The sequence below is a fragment of the Gobio gobio genome (genome assembly GCF_949357685.1).
Source record: "Gobio gobio genome assembly, chromosome: 17".
In the NCBI taxonomy this organism is placed as follows: Eukaryota; Metazoa; Chordata; class Actinopteri; order Cypriniformes; family Gobionidae; genus Gobio; species Gobio gobio.
Window position 1 is genome coordinate 42,376,678 of NC_137110.1, and position 21,866 is coordinate 42,398,543.

The 21,866-nt window shown below is 38.4% G+C and overlaps 1 protein-coding gene across 1 annotated transcript in view; it reads left to right on the forward strand.

Annotated features, from left to right (window-relative positions):
- The window catches only part of pld5 (phospholipase D family member 5), a gene marked incomplete at its 5' end in the record, with an annotated part of 52,155 nt that overhangs the window by 16,734 nt on the left and 13,555 nt on the right, over nt 1-21,866 (forward strand). Inside the window, 5 exons of the mRNA XM_079841101.1 lie at nt 14,869-15,005; nt 18,646-18,823; nt 21,112-21,220; nt 21,530-21,657; nt 21,797-21,866. The exon at nt 21,797-21,866 is cut by the window's right edge and continues 128 nt beyond it. Of these exons, the coding sequence (XP_079697227.1) occupies nt 14,869-15,005; nt 18,646-18,823; nt 21,112-21,220; nt 21,530-21,657; nt 21,797-21,866 (622 nt within the window). The remainder of the gene's footprint in view (nt 1-14,868; nt 15,006-18,645; nt 18,824-21,111; nt 21,221-21,529; nt 21,658-21,796) is intronic.

The following is a 21,866-nucleotide window of genomic DNA, read 5'->3' on the forward strand; positions in this document are numbered from 1 at the left end:
GCACCAAGTCCAAAACTATTAACCCTCCCCCCAAATGTAATCCCAAATTTAGCATTTTAATCAACAGTATATTTTTTGTTAACCTTTTACGATATGTCTTTGAGTATCGCAATAATATCGTATCGTGAGTTCAGTATCGTGATATGTATACAAACGTGGCATGAGGGTATCGTTACACCCATAGAATATACACAATCAGCTAAAAAATTATTCTTATTATAATCTGCTAATCTTATTTAATTCTAATTCTCACTAATAAATGTACAGGTCAATTGGTTGAGAAATCAATGTATATATGTATATATATATATATATATATATATATATATATATATATATATATATATATATATATATATATATATATATATATATATATATATATATATATATATATATATATATATATATACACACACACACACACACACACACACACACACACACACACCGATCAGGCATAACATTATGACCACCGACAGGTGAAGTGAATAACATTTATTATCTCTTCATCACGGCACCTGTTAGTGGGTGGGATATATTAGGCAGCAAGTGAACATTTTGTCTTCAAAGTTGATGTGTTAGGAGCAGGAAAAATGGGCAAGTGTAAGGATTTGAGCGAGTTTGACAAAGGCCAAATAGTGATGGCTGGACGACTGGGTCAGAGCATCTCCAAAACGGCAGCTCTTGTGGGGTGTTCCTGGTCTGTAGTGGTCAGTATCTATCAAAAGTGGTCCAAGGAAGGAACAGTGGTGAACCAGCGACAGGGGCCAAGGCTCATTGATGCACGTGGGGAGTGAAGGCTGGCCCATGTGGTCCGATTACACAGATGAGCTACTGTAGCTCAAATTGCTCAAGAAGTTAATGCTGGTTCTGATAGAAAGGTGTCAGAATACACAGTGCATCGCAGTTTGTTGTGTATGGGGCTGCATAGCTGCAGACCAGTCAGGGTGCCCATGCTGACCCCTGTCCACTGCTGAAAGCACCAACAGTGAGCATCAGAACTGGACCACGGAGCAATGGAAGAAGGTGGCCTGGTCTGAGGAATCACATTTTCTTTTACATCACGTGGATGGCTGGGTGCGTGTGCGTTGCTTACCTGAGGAACACATGGCACCAGGATGCACTATGGGAAGATGTGACGCTTTGGGCAATGTTCTGCTGGCAAACCTTTGATCCTGCCATCCATGTGGATGTTGCTTTGACACGTACCACCTACCTAAACATTGTTGCAGACCATGTACACCCTTTCATGGAAACAGTATTCCCTGGTGGCTGTGGCCTTTTTCAGCAGGATAATGGGTCCTGGGTCCTGCCACAAAGCAAAAATTATTCAGGATTGTTTTGAGGAGCACAACGAGTTTGAGGTGTTAACTTGGCCTCCAAATTCCATAGATCTCAATCCAACCGAGCATCTGTGGGATGTGCTGAACAAACAAGTCCGATCCTTGGGGGCCGCACCTCGCAACTTACAGGACTTAAAGGATCTGCTGCTAACAGCTTGGTGCCAGATACCACAGCACACCTTTAGGGGTTTAGTGGAGTACATGCCTCGACGGGTCAGGGCTGTTTTGGCAGCAAAAGTTGGACCAATACAATATTGGAAAGGGGGTCATAATGTTATGCATGATCAGTGTATACACACACACGCACACACACACACACACAATGAGATATTTGTGTTTTGGCATTTTTTGAGGATAATATGCTTCATTTTCTATGAAAATAATGTCACAATGCAGAGATGCAAACATTTTAATAATATAATATAATATAATATAATATAATATAATATAATATAATATAATATAATATAATATAATATAATATAATTAATATAATATAATATAATATAATATAATATAATATAATATAATATAATTAATATAATATAATATAATATAATATAATATAATATAATATAATTAATATAATATAATATAATATAATATAATATAATATAATATAATTAATATAATATAATATAATATAATATAATATAATATAATATAATATAATAATATAATATAATATAATATAACCTGGACATTTATTAGTGAGAATTACCCAATCACTCATAATTACCAGACACATAGTAAGATTAGTAGATTACAATAAAACAAAATGTCATATATATCATAGAAATATATAAATTATTGTGAAAACTATTTTTCCTCTCACACTTTGATTTGCAAATACAGCATGGTTTACAGTAGTCTGACTAAGCTGCATGTCAGGCATTTTTTATTGTATGTCAGAACGCTTAACTCGGCAAGACTGAACTCTGAAAAGTAACAGATAAGGTTAGAAGGAGCAGCACATCGTCATGTCAATCAAAAGCATCAGCACAGACAGCCCAGTGCCAACACAGCATTAATTTGACAGGATTTCCCTTCAGGCAGAGAAAGTCTCTGTTTACAGACACCTTTAATCCTTCCATTGCCACCGGCAAGACACAGATTTAATTTTTATTACAGTGGCAGAAATCTGTCATATCTTTTGATTACTGCTGTAAATGCACGTAGCTTCTAGAAAAATACTGAAACACTAATCAAATCAAATCAAATCAAATCACTTTATTGTCACACAGCCATGTACACAAGTGCAACAGCAGGTGAAATTCTTGGTGCAGTTCCGAGCAACATAGCAGTCATGACATGTACAACATTTAAAGCAGCATCAGATTACACATCTGATGCGCCCACAATTACTCACAGCACAGTAAACACTACAATAAATAATTTACACAATGTGAGTGTAGTTCTCACAGCTTTAACCAATATACACATACTTACAATATACATATACTTTAAACAATATACACTAAACATACATTAAACAGTATACATTAAGCTATAATAATAATAATATACAATGTACAGTATCCATTATTATTCACAGTAGAGATCCAATGTACAATAGGTGCTATATGATAAATGATAAATAATAAATTATAATAAATGTGTATATAATGTGTGTGTATCTACAGTGGGTTGTGCTGAGTGATATTCTGTCCAGTGTGTGTTATGATCCTGATGGGTCAAGAGTTAAGGAGTCTGATTGTTTGTGGGAAGAAGCTGTTCTGGAGTCGGCTGGTGCGTGTTCTGATGCTGCGGTACCGTCTGCCTGATGGCAGCAGTGAGAGCAGCCCATGGCTCGGGTGGCTAGAGTCTCTGATGATCCTCTGAGCTCTCTTCACACATCGCCTGGCGTAAATGTCCTGGAGGGAGGGAAGCTCACCTCCGATGATGCAGCTGGCCGTGCGCACAACCCTTTGCAGGGCTTTGCGGCTGCGGGCGGTACTGTTGCCGTACCAGGTGGTGATGCAGCCAGTCAGCAGGCTCTCTGTAGTGCTGGTGTAGAACCGTGTGAGGATGTGGCGGCTCATTCCAAACCTCCTCAGCCGTCGCAGAAAGAAAAGGCGCTGATGAGCCTTCTTCACAACGGCCTCGGAGGGGACGGACCATGAGAGTTCCTCTGTGATGTGGACACCGAGGAACTTGAAGCTGCTGACTCTCTCCACCGGTGCTCCATCGATGGTGATGGGGCGGTGTTCTCTCTCATTCCTCCTGAAGTCGACCACCAGCTCCTTGGTCTTGCTGACGTTGAGGGAGAGGTTGTGCTCCTGACACCACCGTGTCAGAGTGTGCACCTCCTCTCTGTAGGCCGTTTCATCATTGTCAGTGATGAGACCTACCACCGTCGTATCGTCAGCAAACTTGATGATGGTGTTGGAGCTGTGGGTTGCCACACAGTCATGTGTGTACAAGGAGTACAGGAGTGGGCTGAGAACACAGCCCTGAGGGGCTCCAGTGTTGAGAGTCAGTGGTGAGGAGATGTTACTGCCCATTCTGACCACCTGGCGTCTGTTTGACAGGAAGTCCAGGATCCAGCTGCATAACAGGCTGTTTAAGCCGAGAGCCCGGAGTTTAATGTCAAGTATGGAGGGCACAATGGTGTTGAATGCTGAGCTGTAGTCTACAAACAGCATTCTCACATATGTGTTCCTCTTTTCCAGGTGGGAGAGAGCAGTGTGAATTGTTGATGAAATGGCATCATCAGTGGAGCGTTTTTTGCGGTATGCAAACTGCAGTGGGTCCAGTGAGGGGGGGAGAACAGAGCAGATGTGGTCTCTGACTAGTCTCTCAAAGCATTTGCTGATGATGGGGGTCAGAGCAACAGGACGCCAGTCGTTTAAGCAGAGTGTTTTTGACTGCTTAGGTACAGGAACAATGGTGGACGTTTTGAAGCATGTGGGGACCACAGACAGGGAGAGGGACAGGTTAAAAATGTCCGTGAAAACTCCAGCCAGTTGGCGCGCGCACGCTCTGATGACGCGGCCGGGAATCCCGTCTGGACCCGCGGCTTTACGGACGTTCACCCGCCGGAAGGATCGGGTTACATCCGCTTCAGATACGGAGAGTGCACTAACCTCTGTATCTTCAGCCGCGAGCTCTCTCTCCGCGAGGGCGGTGTTAGTTCCCTCAAAGCGAGCATAAAAGGTGTTGAGCTCGTCCGGGAGAGAGGCAGCGGTGTTCACGGTGGAGTTTGAGTTCCCTTTATAATTGACTCCTGATTGATTTAATTTCAAAATATCACATTCTCTTATAGGGTCTGAGAGACCCAAGACCTTTTGAATGGCTCAAGTAAACATGCTAGACACTTCAGTGTTAGGTGAACGTCATTTCACCAAGTACGTGTTCCTGGATCAACATTCCATTCACCCGATTTGAGGGACACGTTTACAGATTATGTCAAGTTTAGGCTTACAATCAGTGCTTCTATATCAGTGTTATTCAATCATTTCCCTCAGATTTTAGGGATAAGTTATGCGCAGGGTTAGGATATAAGGACTAACTTTTCAGACAGGAATGTTGTTCCAGGATCAACGAAATAGGTTGCATGACAAAATCACGTTACATGTTTTCTCCGGTGTTTCTGATCTGATTTTAAGCCAAACTTGATATTCAAATGCCCTTTGAGATTTAAAAAAAAAAAAAAAAAAAAAACAGGATACAGCTTCAATACCATCTCAAATGTCAATTTCTTTTTTTCTTTACCTCCAAGTTCCAACATTTGGATCTGTGAAAATCCAAAAATAAAGTAAAGTCAATCAAGACTACATGAGTGTGTAAGGAATGAACACTAATTGCCCAATTTGACGGCAAGAAGGTTAATACTTTGCAGTAATCTGCACGCTCTGAGGCGGTGTACTCCCTGCTCTTCAATTAAACTTCCCTTTTCATGTCTCCTTCAAAATAAAATTATATATGATGTATATGTCACTTGCCAGACAGCTGTAAAGCCGGTTCTCTGATGGAGGCCAACAGATGGGATGGGAGACAATCTATCTCAGGGGGAAATGTTCAGGGAAGTGCTGCGCTAAGCAAAAATCTAGTGTGCGTTTTTTTGGAGGGAAAATGAAAAGTTTTCATTACAGCAGTGGTTCTTACGGTGGCCCAGTAGTGCACAACACAAGGACATTTAACCACTTAAACTCTGCGGACCCACCGGTGGGTCCAATTTTGCATCATCATAATCATTTTAAAAAATCTCTAAGTTGTGCATCACAAACATAAATATATTTGGTATTGTTTGAAAGCTTAGAACCTCAGCTTTCAGGAAAACCCAATCACTTTAGCATTTATGTTATATAGAAGAAGATAATAAGGTCTAAATGCGACCCCCCCGCGACGACCCCCCCTTGAAAAAATGGTATGAGCGATATTAAATTTAATATTTATATCACATAAACTCACCAAAAATAGACAAGTCATATATCAAATGAAAGCTCTCACTCTCAAGAATATCACTGTGCAGTTTATTTCACCGATCCAACAATTTACAGTAACATTATTATCAAAAGATTTACGAAAACTGAATCGATTCTTTTGAACAAGCAAACACATGAGTCATATTCCTGCTCGGATCACTTACTCCGTGTGGAGCTACTAGCCACAAACGCTATATCAGCTCGTTCCTTAGGTTGTTTTCTTCAAAATGAGAGTATTTTCACATGTCTGTGAGCATGCATGGCCAAATGACACTGTAATATGTCACCGATGTCCAGATCAAAACATGCGATGCAGATAAATACTTTCAGTGGATCATCTCTATCTGGCGCGATGTCTGATGACGTCATCACGTATTGCGTCATACGTCAAAAAAGCTGAGCTTTTTAGTGATCGATAGACATGTCGATCATGATTGTAGACTAATCAGAGCCCGAGATCTCCCTTCCCAAAGTTTAGGAGGCGGGTCGTCTTCATGACTTTCTAGCGGCTGGCAGCAGTCATTGCAGAAGAGTTTGGCGTGGTTAGTGATAGTTTGGATATTGGTTTTTCGATTTATTGCGTGGTTTTTAGGATTGTTGGAGTGTTTGTTTTTGAACAATGGCTTCAAGAAAGTTTTTTGTCGGTGTGGAGGCTGTTTTGGCAGAGCTTGATCGCGAGAGCGATACTGAAACTTGCAGTGATGGAAGTTTTGACTCTGTCAGACAAGCAGCGTACAATGCGGGTGAAGAGCCTGAATTTGAGTAAGTACACATTTCGAACTTCTAAACGTTGTATTTGTGTATTTCATGAACAAATGCATGCAACAATACACAATATGCATGCAACAGACGTCGAGAAATATTATAACCCATGCATGCACGCGATGATTCAGAATGCATGGGTGATTTAGTTAGCACATGCAGATTTTTGTTTTTAGTGTGTCGCGTGTTTGTGCATGAGTATTTGAGGATTTTTTTCACCTAAAAACATGCATGCATTGCATAAGTACCCATTTCGAACTTATAAACATTGTATTTCATGAACAAATGCATGCAACAATACAAAATATGCATGCAACAGACATCGAGAAATATTATAACCCATGCACGCGCTAATTCAGAATAGCATGTTTTGCTAACTAAGCACGTGCGGATTTTTTTGTGTGTGTCGCATACATGTTTGTGCATGAGTATTTGAGCACTTTTTCACCTAAAAACATATGCATGAAATGATAAAATAAGCTTGGGAGCTTTGGCAAGCTTTTTTGTGCTGTTTTGCACCAACATGTGCTAAAATAATTTGACATGCATATTTTTAGTTTTGCACGCGTTTGTTCATCACTTGCATTGATGCATGTGTGTATGTCAAAAGCAAATGCTCCCAAGCTTATTTGAACTATGGCATGTATATCTGCAGCTTTTATTTACATTTGTTTTGTAATGTATACATAAAATGCATTCTACATGTTTCTGTTGCATTCATATTTGAATGCACATTTATTTGTGTATCTTATGTGGATATGCAAATTATATTCTTGTATCCGTTATGTGCATATGTGAATTATTTTGTTATTTGTTTTGCAGTCTGGACAGTGAGGAAGAGTGGCAGCCAGATTTGCCATGCACCAGCAGCAAGGAGGTTGTTTCCCCACCTCAAACACTTTGCTTTGTGCAAACTTTCAGGCCTCAAAGTAAAGACTCCATTGTACTGTACAAAGTGCAATGTACCATTGTGCTTGGTGCCATCTAGAAACTGTTTTAGAAAATGGCACACTGATGGACACTCGTCTGGATAATGTGCAGTTCCATCAACTATTGCAATATTTCAACGTTTGCAAAAAACAAAAACTACATGTTATGCTTTTTTCTTCTATAGTAACTTGTTGACTTTTTATAGTTACTATGTGCTGTATATAGTTATTTTATATCTTAGATTTGTATATTGTGTTTTTTGCACATTTTTCTCTAAAACATTTAATTTATTTTCTTGGAGTTTATCTTTATGTATAATAAAATACAAGAACTGCTACTTTCTGCTACTTTTCATTATTTTGTTAATATATTACATGACATGGGTGAAGTTAAGTGATAAAGTGTTTATTCTCTTGTCAAATGTAACATGGTAAAAATAGTATTTTACAGGTAATAAGCCTGTTTTTGCACTTTGAATAATTTGGGTTTATGGAGTAAACGTGGAGACTTCAGAGAAGACATTGCCTTTCTTCAATTAAAGCTAAATAACTTTTGTTAAGAAGATGATAGAAAGATAATTCTTTTTTTGTCTATTCACTGCCACCTAGATGATTCAAAAGAAACCTTCTGCAGGGAAATACACCAAACGGGTCCTAAATTACAGACTCTCAAATAAAAACTTTTTTTAAAATTTATCAATATCTGACTTTTTATCCTGGTTTATCATAGAATTGTGAATAAATAAAATAAAATGTATAACATTATCCACCACTGGGTTAAAATTTAGAGTGTTTTCTGTAAAATGAGACCATTTTTATCCATTTACTCCAATGTATCTGGGTAGGACGCTCTTTTAAATTCAGGTATGCCCAATTCTTTTAACAATCAAAAATGGAGACTGTAAAAGTAGACTTGGAGACGCTAGTGACTCCTTTCAGTTAAATCTCAATAACTTTTGTTAAGAAGATGATAGAAAGATAATTCTTTTTTTGTCTATTCACTGCCACCTAGATGATTCAAAAGAAACCTTCCGCAGGGAAATACACCAAACGGGTCCTAAATTACAGACTCAAATAAAAACTTATTTAAAAAAAATCAATCAAAATCTGACTTGTTATCCTTGTTTATCATAAAATTTTGAATAAATACAATAAATATATATGCAATATTCCACCACTGTGTTAAAATTTAGAGTGTTTCCTGTAAAATGAGACCATTTTTATCCATTTACTCCAATGTATGTGGGTAGGACGCTCTTTTAAATTCAGGTATGCTCTATTGTTTCAGAAATAAAAAATGTACACCGTAAAAGTAGACTTGGAGACACCAGTGACTCCTTTCAGATAAATCTCGATAACTTTTTTTTAGAAGGTGATATCAAGAAAAATCTTTTTTCCCCTGTTTACTGCCACCTAGTGGAATCAAAAGAAAGTTTCTAAAGGGACATAGAAAAAAAAGGTCAAATTTTTTTTTTTATATATATATAAAATATTAATTAAAAACAGTATAAAAAAATGACTTTTTATATGTGTTTATCATAAAATTGTGAATTTATACAATATAATATATGCAATATTCCACCACTGTGTTAAAATTCAGAGTGTTTTCTGTAAAATGAGACCATTTTTATCCATTTACTCCAATGTATGTGGGAAGGGCACTCTTTTAAATTCAGATATGCCAAATCCTCTAAAAAATTCAAAATATGCTGCAGAGTTTAAGTGGTTAAAAAGCAAACATAATTTCACAACACAACAAAATCAAGCCACAACACAAGGAAATTAAGCCACAACGAAACCATGAAATCAAGCCACAACACATTGAAATCAAGCCACAACACAACAAAATCAAGCCACAACACAACAAACTCAAGCCACAACACAAGGAAATTAAGCCACAACAAAACAACGAAATCAAGTCACAATACAACGAAAATTCCACAACACAACGGAAAGGCCACAACACGACCGAAAAGCCACAACACAACGGAAATGCTCCCGACCACTAGGGGGCACTCGGAGAATGGTAAAGTTAGTTTTCCTTGCCACTGTTCTATAGATTCGGTAGTCTTACAAAGATATCAATACTACGTTCAGTTTAAGTGTACGTAACCATTGTATATCGACATGAAATATTAATTAAAAATCACCTACATGCATTATAGCTGCATACTCGAGAATGCTTTGACCCGCTAAGGGAACGTCTGCCAATTCCACCATGTGATTGAAACGTATAATTTGTATTACATTGCATTAATTTGTAATTATTTTTACCAATACAATCAAGCTTTGGAATTTGAACATGTCTGTTTTTAAATGTGAAAATTTGTTTAAATTTTTTTTAATTAATACATATTATATGTTTCAACGACATGATGGAATTGGCAGACATTCATGCACCGAGGTAGTGGGTCAAAGCTTTCTCGAGTATAAATATGCAGCTATAATGCATGTTGGTGGATTTGAATTAATATTTCGTGTCGATATACAATGGTTACATACTGTTCAAATTGGTATTGATATCTTTCTAAGATTGCCGAATCTAGAACAGTGGAATAATTTTACAGCGAATAGAGCCACTTAGAGCCCCCAAGTGGTCGGGAGCATGTACCATTCGGCTTGTCAGTCGAACCAACTCCGAACCGGCACTAGCACTAGCTCTGAACTAGCACCCGGTTCATGCTGGTGGAAAAGGGGTATCGGAGGACTATATCAGCTCTATAGTTAAAGCTACACTGTGTAACTTTTTTAGTTTATTCTTAGCTAAAAACACTTATTTCTTTCAAAAATATATGTGCTCATTAATGTATATTTACTTCTTTCAAGTAATAAAGTATTCTCGTAAGTTTATAATATGCCATTGAAAATACATACGGGTAAGGGGTTCGAATGCCGGTCACCATGTTGCCCCTCCATCTTGAAAGTACATTAGCCAAAGAGGGACATACCCGTAAATTCAAACTTCGCCTTTCGCGTTTTAACACTCGATGGCACCGTGTCGAATGTGGATGAGGTCGAACTGGAAGCCATATTAATCTTGGACTAAATCGGCCACCGTAGGAGTTAAAACGAAATCGGAATTGAGAGGAAGAGAAACTAATATTCACTGGGTGGTCATATACCTTTTAACCACTAGATGGGGGAAAATATCACAAATTGTAGCTTTAAAAATGGGTAATTTCAGACAGAGGGTTAAAAATAATTGTTTTTCCACATACGTGTTTGCATGTGTGTGTGCAAAAACCTTTATTAACATATAAGTGAACCTCAAGGAACATATTAAAATAATAAAACAACATCATAGCTTGATGACACCTTGATTTTCGCGGAATCATGGGAGTTGTCTTCACTTCTACAGCCGGTGGAAAAGAATCTGACGGGACTTGGGCAGAAATCATATTCATGGATGAGCTAATGTATTGAAGATTTATTAACGTTACTGTAGTATGAAGCAGGGTGGGGCTGAAGGCATTGGAGCAGAACGAGGCCGCTGGGGCGATTGCTAGTGAGAGACAAGCACGACACGACTCGAGAGCAGTGGAGCTTTTATTATGCCTCAGACGAACGCTTCCGCTTCTTCCAGTCATGCGTTTGGATAACACAGCGCTGTTTTATCATATTAGATATTTGAATTAGGGATGCACCGAATCCTGATTTTGGGGGTTCGGCCGAATACCGAATCCACTGGTTAAGATTCTGCCGAATCCGAAACCGAATGCCGAATCCTACTGCCATCCTCAGTCCATTATCACAGAAAACACATTAATGAAGTAAACAACGTCCACAGCAGTGTAGGGATGCTCATATTGCAAAATATGCTATGCGGTATTAAAATAGGCCTACAGCAGTAGTACAAGCTCCTGACTGGGGGAAAAACTAATGAAAGGCTCTTCCCGAGGCTGGCCACTCTAGCTAGGCGTTATCGCTGTATTCCCGAGGCATCAGTGCCATCTGAAGCCTTGTGGGTCTAACTGTCAACAGGCTGCGCTACAGACTAACCCACATCACTTAGACATGTTACTTAAATAAATAAAAAAAACATACAACGTGTGGATTGAGGTAGGCCTGCTATTTTTATTTGACAAAAAACTATTCCGGTTCTTCAAAGCTTCAAACGGATTCAGTGTATTTTCATTTTGTCATCTTAATTTGGTAATTATTTAAGTAGGCCTATTTATTTTATTGTTATTATTTATATTTTATCTTATCTATGCTGCTGTTTGCACGATAAAATAAACCCGTAAAAATAGTGTCTTTTTAACGGGTCACAGACACTCATCAATCGTATTTTTATTTAATGCCCATTCAATATTATAATCTTATCAGTTAACGATTAATAATCGGAAAATAAGCAGCGGTTGTCATTGCAGCAGTATGTTTTTCCCTACAGCAGTATGTTTTTAATTTAATTAAATTTTAATTAAGAATCCATAGTTTTCAGTCACGTGACTGTCGCGGAGCCTTGGAGGGCAAAACCGCCATAGAACTCCATAGAACGGCAGCACAAGCCTGTCAAATTTTTATCTTAAAACAAAAATATGTGAACAAGATGCACGTTTTGGGCACTTATGATCCATATACAGCACCTGCTGCATATATTTCAATCACTGAAAACAGCGAGACGTTTTTAAAACGCTTAACGTGAAAAACACTATAGAGTGAGTTGCACCAATAAGGATTAAATTAAGCAAAGTTTAAAAGGATTTGTTGATATGGGTTTTATTTTAAATCGAGTCGTTGTACCACTTCATTTTAAACACAGATTAATTACGCGGTAAAACCGTTATAGAGCTGATCAAGCAGCAGACGGAGGTGAACTGAAGACAAAGAATCCTTAGTGCAACCCACCCTTAAAGTGCTGTAATGTACTAAAACAGTGATAATAAAAGAACAAATTCAGTTGACACCTTTTTGATGATGCATACTATATACAGGCAAGTAGATGAGGCAAGAATATGAACGCAACGTGTTTTCTTTATAATGGGTTTCGATGGGGAAAACACCTAACGAGAAACCTCGTGTTGCACTAATATTCTGTGTTCATCTGCTTTCCTGAACAAAGTATGCAACATCAATAAGCTGTATATTGATTTTGGTATTTTAATATCACTTTCTTACCGCATTAATACTGACTACAAACCTGGAAAAAATGACAAGCGGGCAATGGAGGAGAGCCTTGTTTTGCCCTCCAGGTGGGCGTTCCTATAAGCGTGTGACGACACGTGAAAACTATGAATAGGCAACATTATGCCATGACTGTCCTTCCTACCTGAAGTTGCTGCATTTTGGCTGCTGTCTAGATTCCTTCAGGCACAACTCGTAGCCTATTCTTTCGGATGTTTCATACGCAAATGTTTTAACAGCGGCTATTGTTTGCCACCACGAGACAAATCGGCATTGCAAATTGAACATGTAGCTCGACTTGAATCGCATTCTTTTGACTTAAAGTACTGCCAAACAACAAGTTTTCTGTTCAAGAGTTCCATTTTCACTTTCTCACAGCCGACTGCAGTCGAACGGTCCACCTACCTTCCCATAATCCACGGCGGTGTCATTACGTTGACCAGAAGAGCGCCTGTAATGCAAGCCTAGGTTTCGGTTCGGTGGAAATAAATTCTACGATTCGGCAGAAACCGAACCCCGTCAAAAAGCCCAATATTCGGCCGAATCCGAACCTGAATCCTGGATTTGGTGCATCCCTAATTTGAATGTGTTGAAAGTTATAATGGCATTCTGTGCGGTCACTTGCCGTCAACTATAGACACTTGTCTTATTAAGCATAAGCATGGTAAGCTACTTGCAGAAACGACATTTAAACAATAAGACTGAGCTGTATAACAATACACCTTGAGCTGTATAACAATAATTTGTTTTCTGTCGACGAATGTATCCAAACAGTTGGTCATTGTCTAATAAAACACATACATTAAAGCGTCTTTGGTGTTTCCATGGTTTCTACAAAATAAAACCGGAAAATGTAGGTAACGCGGTTATGATGTCATTGATAGGCGATGCACCAACTCGGTCCATGTCATGGTTAAAATTGCTTATTTCTCTGGATTTAAAGATTCTTGGAAACATTTGGGATGATTTAAGTACACAAATCAATAAAATATATGACATTGTTCTAGTGGGTTTTTGGATATTTTAATCCAAAAATCTTACATATTGTATCTTTAATGTGTCCTTGCTCAATAAAAGTATTGATTTCTTTCAAATAAAAAAACACACTGACCCCAGACTTTTGAATGATATTGCTGATATTTATACATTTAGTATAATTTTCCCTGCTGTCCATTGTCAGCAGCCTACCAGATGAGAACTACCGCCTTACAGCACACCACGTTTTTACATTGACCACATCAATATTTATAGGCACTTTTCTTGGTTTCATGCTGATGCTTGTTTACAGCAGTGGTTTGGAGAGAATGCTGCATAGTGAGAACACTCACAAACATGAATACCTTAATACCTTAGATAAATCTGCCAAGCATACAAGAAAAGCTCTCTTTAAAAAAAAAAAGGTCATCCTTCTGTATAATACAATTCAGGTGGAAATTTGACAGATGTGCTCTATCATTCTCTCTCAGTCATAAAATGAAATTATAACTGGGAACAGATTCCAGAGCAGACAAGGGGGATTTTGAATACCATAAATCTTTACCCTGCAAATTTGAAGCGTCACTATTCAAATACATTCTTCTCTCATCGCATATCAGATCGGAGAGGAGTTTATTTTAAAAATAGAAATGAAGATTTTTTTTGAAAAGTGAAAATAAAGTGCCTAACATGTATAGAATAGTGGGAATAAAGTGTTTAATGGGTAGGGCAGGCCCTGGAGGGTCACTGTCGTGCAGAGTTTAGCTCCAACTTGCCTCAATATATCTGCCCAGAAGTTTCTGATATCCCTAATAAGACCTTGATTAGCTGTTTCAGGTGTGTTTAATTGGGGTTGGAGCTAAACTTCGCAGGACAGTGGCCCTCCAGGATCAGGAATGGACACCCCGGTGTAGGGTTGAGGGTGGGCTTTAGGGACAGGGACAAGTAATGTCCCAATAAGGCGGCATTTATTTATGATTTAAAGAAACAAATCATATACACTGAATATGTCGTCATTATTGTGAGGTGCAAATAGTATCTGCCACTATTTGTACTAGGTATAAATAGCATCTAACAACTTTGTACACTTAGTGCAAAGAAAATACTGCTTTTTTTACTTAGTGTAAATAGCCTCTGCCTAGCATCTAACACTAAGAAAATACTGCTATTTGCATTTAGTGTAAATAGCATTTCATATAATTTACCACTGTTTGCGCTAATAGCCTCATAATACCTTAATAGCCTTATAAACCTTACATCTGAAAGATGTGACTGGCAGACCTTCTCTCTGCATGTCTTCTACAGTCCCAGCAGAAGTGTATTGCTGTGTTTGCACTGGTTTGCTGCTTTGCTGTCCTGTTGGCTCTAATTTTCTCTGCTGTGGACGTCTGGGGAGAGGATGAGGATGGTGTCACTGAGGAGAACTGCAGCAAAAATTGTCGGTAAGAAGCAGTCCTCATAAATCATACCCTGATGATGTTATTTGCTACAGTAAATACAGTATATAAAAAGACCCAAAAAGTACACCATGGAGTGCCACATATTCAGCTCTGTGTTTTGTACCTTCAGCTAACATGAGCTAGTTATTTAAATCTTGCCAGTGTATCATGTGAGAATTCTGTCAAAATTTACTCACCCTCATGTTGTTCCAAACCTGTATAACTTTTTATACCATAAAACAAAATAAATTCCGAATAATGTAGGTTTCATAAAAGTATAGTTTAAGTAAAAAGATAGAACCTGTAGTAAACTGAAAATTAAGTAAAGTTCCTTCCAGTAGTGTTATTTTAGTTTTTATTTTAGTTTTATTTAGAATTGTATTAATATTTTGAATTAGCAATATATATATAATTTTTTTGTTTTGTACATTTTTAGTAATTTTGTAATGAGCTTTTGTTTCAGATTTATTTTAGTTTACATTTTTATATTTATTTCCAGTTAATGGTTTTAGTGTTTCAACTTAAAGGGATAGTTCAAGCAAGAATGAAAATTCTGTCCTTAATTACTCACCCTCAAGTCATTCCAAACCTATAAGACTTTCGTTCATCTTTGAATTTCATTTCAAAACAACTTTGAAAAAAATATTTTTTTTAATGAAATCTGAGAGCTTTCTGTCCCTCCACTGACAGCTATGCAACTACCACTTTGAGGCTTCAAAAAATTCATAAAGAGATTGTAAAACTAATCCATATGAATCGAGTTTAGTCCAAATTATCTGAAGAGACTCGATCGCTTTATATGATGAACAGTTTTAATTTAGTCTTTTATTCACATATAATCATTGATCAGAAATGACAATGAACTTCATTGGTTCTTTCGGAAACTCAAATGTGCTGCGTAACATGCATGAACCTCTGGTTCTTGCGGAAGCTCAAACGTGCTGCATAACACGAGAATGAACCTCATTAGTTCTTTCAGAAACTCAAACGTGCTGCATAACATGAGAATGAACCTCATTGGTTCTTGAAGAAGCTCAAACGTGCTGCGTAACACGAGAATGAACCTCATCGGTTCTTTCGGAAACTCAAACGTGCTGCGTAACACGAGAATGAACCTCATTAGTTCTTTCAGAAACTCAAACGTGCTGCGTAACACGAGAATGAACCTCATCGGTTCTTTCGGAAACTCAAACGTGCTGCGTAACACGAGAATGAACCTCATTAGTTCTTGCGGAAGCTCAAACGTGCTGCATAACACGAGAATGAACCTCATTGGTTCTTGAAGAAGCTCAAACGTGCTGCGTAACACGAGAATGAACCTCATCGGTTCTTTCGGAAACTCAAACGTGCTGCGTTACATGAGAATGAACCTCATTGGTTCTTGCGGAAGCTCAAACGTGCTGCATAACACGAGAATGAACCTCATTAGTTCTTTCAGAAACTCAAACGTGCTGCATAACACGAGAATGAACCTCGTTGGTTCTTGTGGAAGCTCAAACGTGTTGCGTTACATGAGAATGAACCTCATTGGTTCTTGAAGAAGCTCAAACGTGCTGCGTAACACGAGAATGAACCTCATCGGTTCTTTCGGAAACTCAAACGTGCTGCGTTACATGAGAATGAACCTCATTGGTTCTTGCGGAAGCTCAAACGTGCTGCATAACATGAGAATTAACCTCATTGGTTCTTTCAGAAACTCAAACATGCTGCGTAACACGAGAATGAACCTCGTTGGTTCTTGTGGAAGCTCAAACGTGTTGCGTTACATGAGAATGAACCTCATTGGTTCTTGAAGAAGCTCAAACGTGCTGTGTAACATGAGAATGAACCTCATTGTCTTGAAGAAGCTCAAACGTGTTGCATAACCTGAGAATGAACCTCATTGGTTCTTGAAGAAGCTCAAACGTGCTGCGTAACACGAGAATTAACCTCATTGGTTCTTTCGGAAGCTCAAACGTGCTGCGTAACATGAGAATTAACCTCATTGGTTCTTTCGGAAACTCAAACGTGCTGCGTTACATGAGAATTAACCTCATTGATTCTTGTGGAAGCTCAAACGTGCTGAGTAAAACGAGAATGAACCTCGTTGGTTCTTGTGGAAGCTCAAACGTGTTGCGTTACATGAGAATGAACCTCATTGGTTCTTGAAGAAGCTCAAACGTGCTGCGTAACATGAGAATGAACCTCATTGGTTCTTGAAGAAGCTCAAATGTGCTGCGTAACACGAGAATTAACCTCATTGGTTCTTTCGGAAACTCAAACGTGCTGCGTAACACATGAGAATGAACCTCGTTGGTTCTTGTGGAAGCTCAAACGTGTTGCATAACATGAGTATGAACCTCATTGGTTCTTGTGGAAGCTCAAACGTGCTGCGTAACACAAGAATGAACCTCATTGGTTCTCGCACGTCAAGCAAACATGCTTGAGCTTCCATTTACCACAACTGATTTGTGAGTTTAACAATGTTTATATGTGAATGAAAGCCTATCTATCTCAATCTCCAGAAAATGTGGACTAAACCGCAAAATTCATATGGATAATTTTTTTTCTTTATGAACTTTTTGAAGCATCAAAGTGGTAGTTGCGTAGCTGTCAGTGGAGGGACAGAAAACTCTCAGATTAATGACTAATTATTGACAGAATTTTCATTTTGGGTGAACTATCCCTTTAAACTTATTTCAGTTTAGTTTCATTAGCCTACATATCAAGTTCAATTTTGGTATCTTCCTCACACAGGGCTTGGAATATTGAAGGATAGCTTTATGATGCTTTTTATGTAATTTTGAAACTTAACGGCCCCATTCCTCATTCATTTTCTATATTGAAAATTAAAAAGAGTTGCCAGAACTCACCTTTAGTGTTCCATGGTAGAAAGGAATTCAAATAGGTTTAAAGCTGCTAAATTAATAATTGCAATGTAATGTAAATGAGTAAATCATTGTCCTTTTTGTGTTATTAAGAAAGTAAATAGGGCCAATTTTGATTCCATGTTGACATCAACACTGCCCGGCCCAAAAAAAAAAAGTTTATGTTTAGATTTAAATAGGCAAAGGCTTAAGAGCTTATGATTGGATCATTATTGCAGTGATTATGTTTCTAGCATGTTATATTTTTGGAAATAATTCTTCAAACCCTAATTTATGGAGTGTGTAACTTTTATTTTCTTAAACAACCACGTAGGAAGACACATCATGGCCATATTACAGGAACTGTGAAAGAATGGTTGGGAAGGAGCATTAAGAATCATTTTCACACATGAATTGGCACCTCTCCTGACCTTAAATTCATTAAAAGTCTTTGGGATGTGCTGGAGGAGACTTTACAGAGTGCTTGACTCTTGCCTTGTCAATACAAGATTTTATTTATGCACCTCTTGATGGAAATAAATAAACGTGAATCTTGACATTCTCATTCTGAAATATGGCCATGATGTGTCTTCCTATATGGTTGTTTAAGAAATGAAAAGCTACACACACCATCAATTATCAAAAAAAACTAGAAACATAATAATCACTGCAATAAGGATCCAATAGACTTTTTTGTTTTGTTTAGTTTTTTTGTTGGCCGAACAGTGTATATGTTTTGCATAAAACAATGGAATATATCAAACAAACTAACATCTCTTACATCAATGTGCTTTTAGCATTGTCCTTGTGGAGAACATCCCAGGGGAGCTGTCATTCAATAGTTCAACCCATGTCCCTCTCACTGTGGGTCTCAACCACCTTTTGGACCAAGCAAAACTGTCAGTTGAGATAGTGTCCCCATACTGGGCTCTGACCTCCACCGATCAGGGGTCACGGCTTTATTCTACCTATCAGGTTAGTTAGCCTGTGTTTACCCTATTACGGTTGAATGGAAAATATGCATATAAACACTTGAAGTGATTATTTTCTTTTTTTATTGATATGCTGTTTTAGCAATATATTTTGTCTCACTCAGACAAGCTGTTTGTCCTAAATAGTTTATGTGATTTAGTTTAACTTTATAATTAGGGATAGCTTGACGTTGTCATACTCAATTCTAGTCAGAATATGAGTCTGATACTGCTCCGTTGGGCTGTGATTATGGGGCGTGTTTCAACCGAACCAGGAAAGACCTCAATTGGATAGACCTACAACCAATCAGAAGAACGGAGCGACGCATAACGTTAGTTGTCAAATGTCAACAGAATTCAACTGCACACAGTGTTGCCAAGTCCGCGGTTATAATGAGATATTTAGACCCAGGAATGCGAATTTTAGCAGGCAACCCAGCCAAAAAAAACACACATTTTACCTTTTTGAGGAGCAATTGGGCGGGTTTGGATGTGAAAACTTGGCAACCCTGTCTGCACGCACGCTGGAAGAAGTAGAATCTTTACGATCTTTGCCGGTGTTGTAAAAAGAATTTAAGGGTACACAGAGTACTTACCAACAAGATCATCATTTCTGAGAGAAATAGTAAAGGTGAATGCATATACGAACAAGTTCTCCGTTTTAGGATTATAACGAATTCAACCCCAGCGCTCTTTGGTGACGTGATGATTACGTTACTGTTTATCATCTGTCCATCATCGTTTAAAGCCCGCCCTGACAATTTGATTGGTCCGAACAGCTTCTGTTCGGGCATAGTTGCTCCACAATGGATCAAGTCCAGACCGAACTTCCCGACGTCAAATGTTGTGGGCGGGGCTAAGTTCGGCTGGCATCCAGGCTAAATTAGGGATGCACTCATATGAAAATTCAGAATCTTTTGTTTATATTTATTTTTTAAGAAATTAAAACTGAAATGCTACTGTACAGAGGATATTTGGGGGTTTTTGCTAAAGATTGAATTTAACAATGTTATTAAATTATTAGTGGTTTTAAAGACTAAGGGCCCTATCATACACCCGGCGCAATGCGACAACAGGCAAGTGTTTTTTGCTAGTTTCAGCCCGACGCAGTCATTTTCACGTCCAGCTCTACATTGCCCATCTGTTCACCCATAGGCGTGCTGGTCTGAAAACGAGGTGTGTTCAGGTGCATTGTTGGCACGTTGCTATTTTGAGGCAACTGAAATCGACTGTGCCATTGACCAACAAAAACCTAGTCAAAAACCTGGTCTAAATAAAAAAAATACAAAGATTCCTCTCTGGAGAAGCGTTCAGTTTCGCTTGCAAATTCTGCCATGTAAATAGCAAATCCACCGCAAGCGCAACTGGCTTTTAAAGGGAATGGGAGATGAAACTCTGATTGGTTTATTGCACGTTACACCCAAAACACACCCATGACTCATTAAGAGAATAGGTACAACCCTTTTGGACCACGCACCAAGAGTTTTTTCCGTTGTTAAACTAGCAAAAGTGAATTCGGACTTTTTCACGCCCTAAGTGCACCTGCGCCATGCACTTCAGACCATGCGCTCAGACTGTTAAAATTGTGTGGAGCCCAAAAAAGGACATGGTAATGGTGAAATAAATAAATTAATAAATAAATGAGATGGGAGGAAAAAATATTTCAATGCTTTTGAGTTTGCTTGTTTAATAATTTAGCAAGAGAACACTAGACTGCGAATGGGGGTGCGGGGGGGGGGGGGGGGATGGGGGTTGGTTAATATTTGAATGCTTTTGTGTTTGCTCGCAAAACTTTTGTGTTCCCCTGAGAAACTTTGCATTTGCTCACAAAACTTGTGATTGAAATAATATGAGGTGGGAGGAAACACTATATTTCAGTGCTTTTGTGAGCAAATACAACGCTTCTCAGGGAACATAATCATTTTGTGAGAGAACGCAAACATTTCTCGGGGGGATGCAATAATTATGCTAAATAATGCAAAGTGTCTCAGGGGAACGTAATACTTTTGTGAGAGAATGCAAAATCATTGAAACATATTTTTTCCTGTCATCTCATAATTTTTACCCTCAAAAGTGGAGAAATGAGTATGCACAAAATATCGGAATATACAAAAAAATCACAATTAAAAATTATATTGGTCAATAACCAATGTAGTATGGATATATTATGCATATACTTCCTACTTTTGATCGTGTACTGATGAATTCTGCATCTAAAATGTCTGATTTATTGTCATTGGCATATATTGTGTATGGTACTAATATTATAAAATCTTTTCCTGTTTTCTATAGGGTCAGTATTTGTTTCAGAGATTATTAAGCCTGAAGTCTCGAGGTGTCAAATTAAAGATTGTCAGTGACCAGCCCAACTCAACCGAGTTGAAAAGCATGTCTGACCGCTGTAAGTGAACTCAAATCTCTCTTATGTTTAGTGATGCATTGATTTCTGTCTGCTGAAGTGCTGAATAAAGTACTAAAGCAGTTATCTCGAGGCAAATGCTGTAAGATCACACACATGCATCCATCTGTCATAACACCTTGGGCTTTTCTCAGCTTCAGTCCCCTAAGGCTACGCACAAGGTCAAAAACATCACGAATGTGCAATATTGTTTATGCCAGAGTTGAATGACAAGACAGATCTCTCTTCAAGGTTGAGCGCTTAACTGTTCCCCGACCATTGCCCACACGGCTGGCTGTCTGTCTCTCCCAGATGCAGAAGTGCGCTACGTCAACATGACGGCCCTCACCAGAGGTAGACTGCTTTCTTCCTTTTGGGTAGTGGACAGGAAGCACATTTACATTGGCAGTGCTGGCATGAACTGGAAGGCCTTGTCCAAGGTAAAGAATTTTCGATTTACCGTGGCCTCAAAAAGTCCTTGGATGATATATGAATGTTATTACAAAACAACACACTTTTCAAGTGTTTCACGTTTCATATCGAGATGTTGGATTCTTGTTCCTGTTTTGTTTGTTTCAGCTGAAGGAGCTGGGAGTGATATTGTACGACTGTAGTTGCCTGGCTCTGGACCTGCACAGGATCTTTTCTT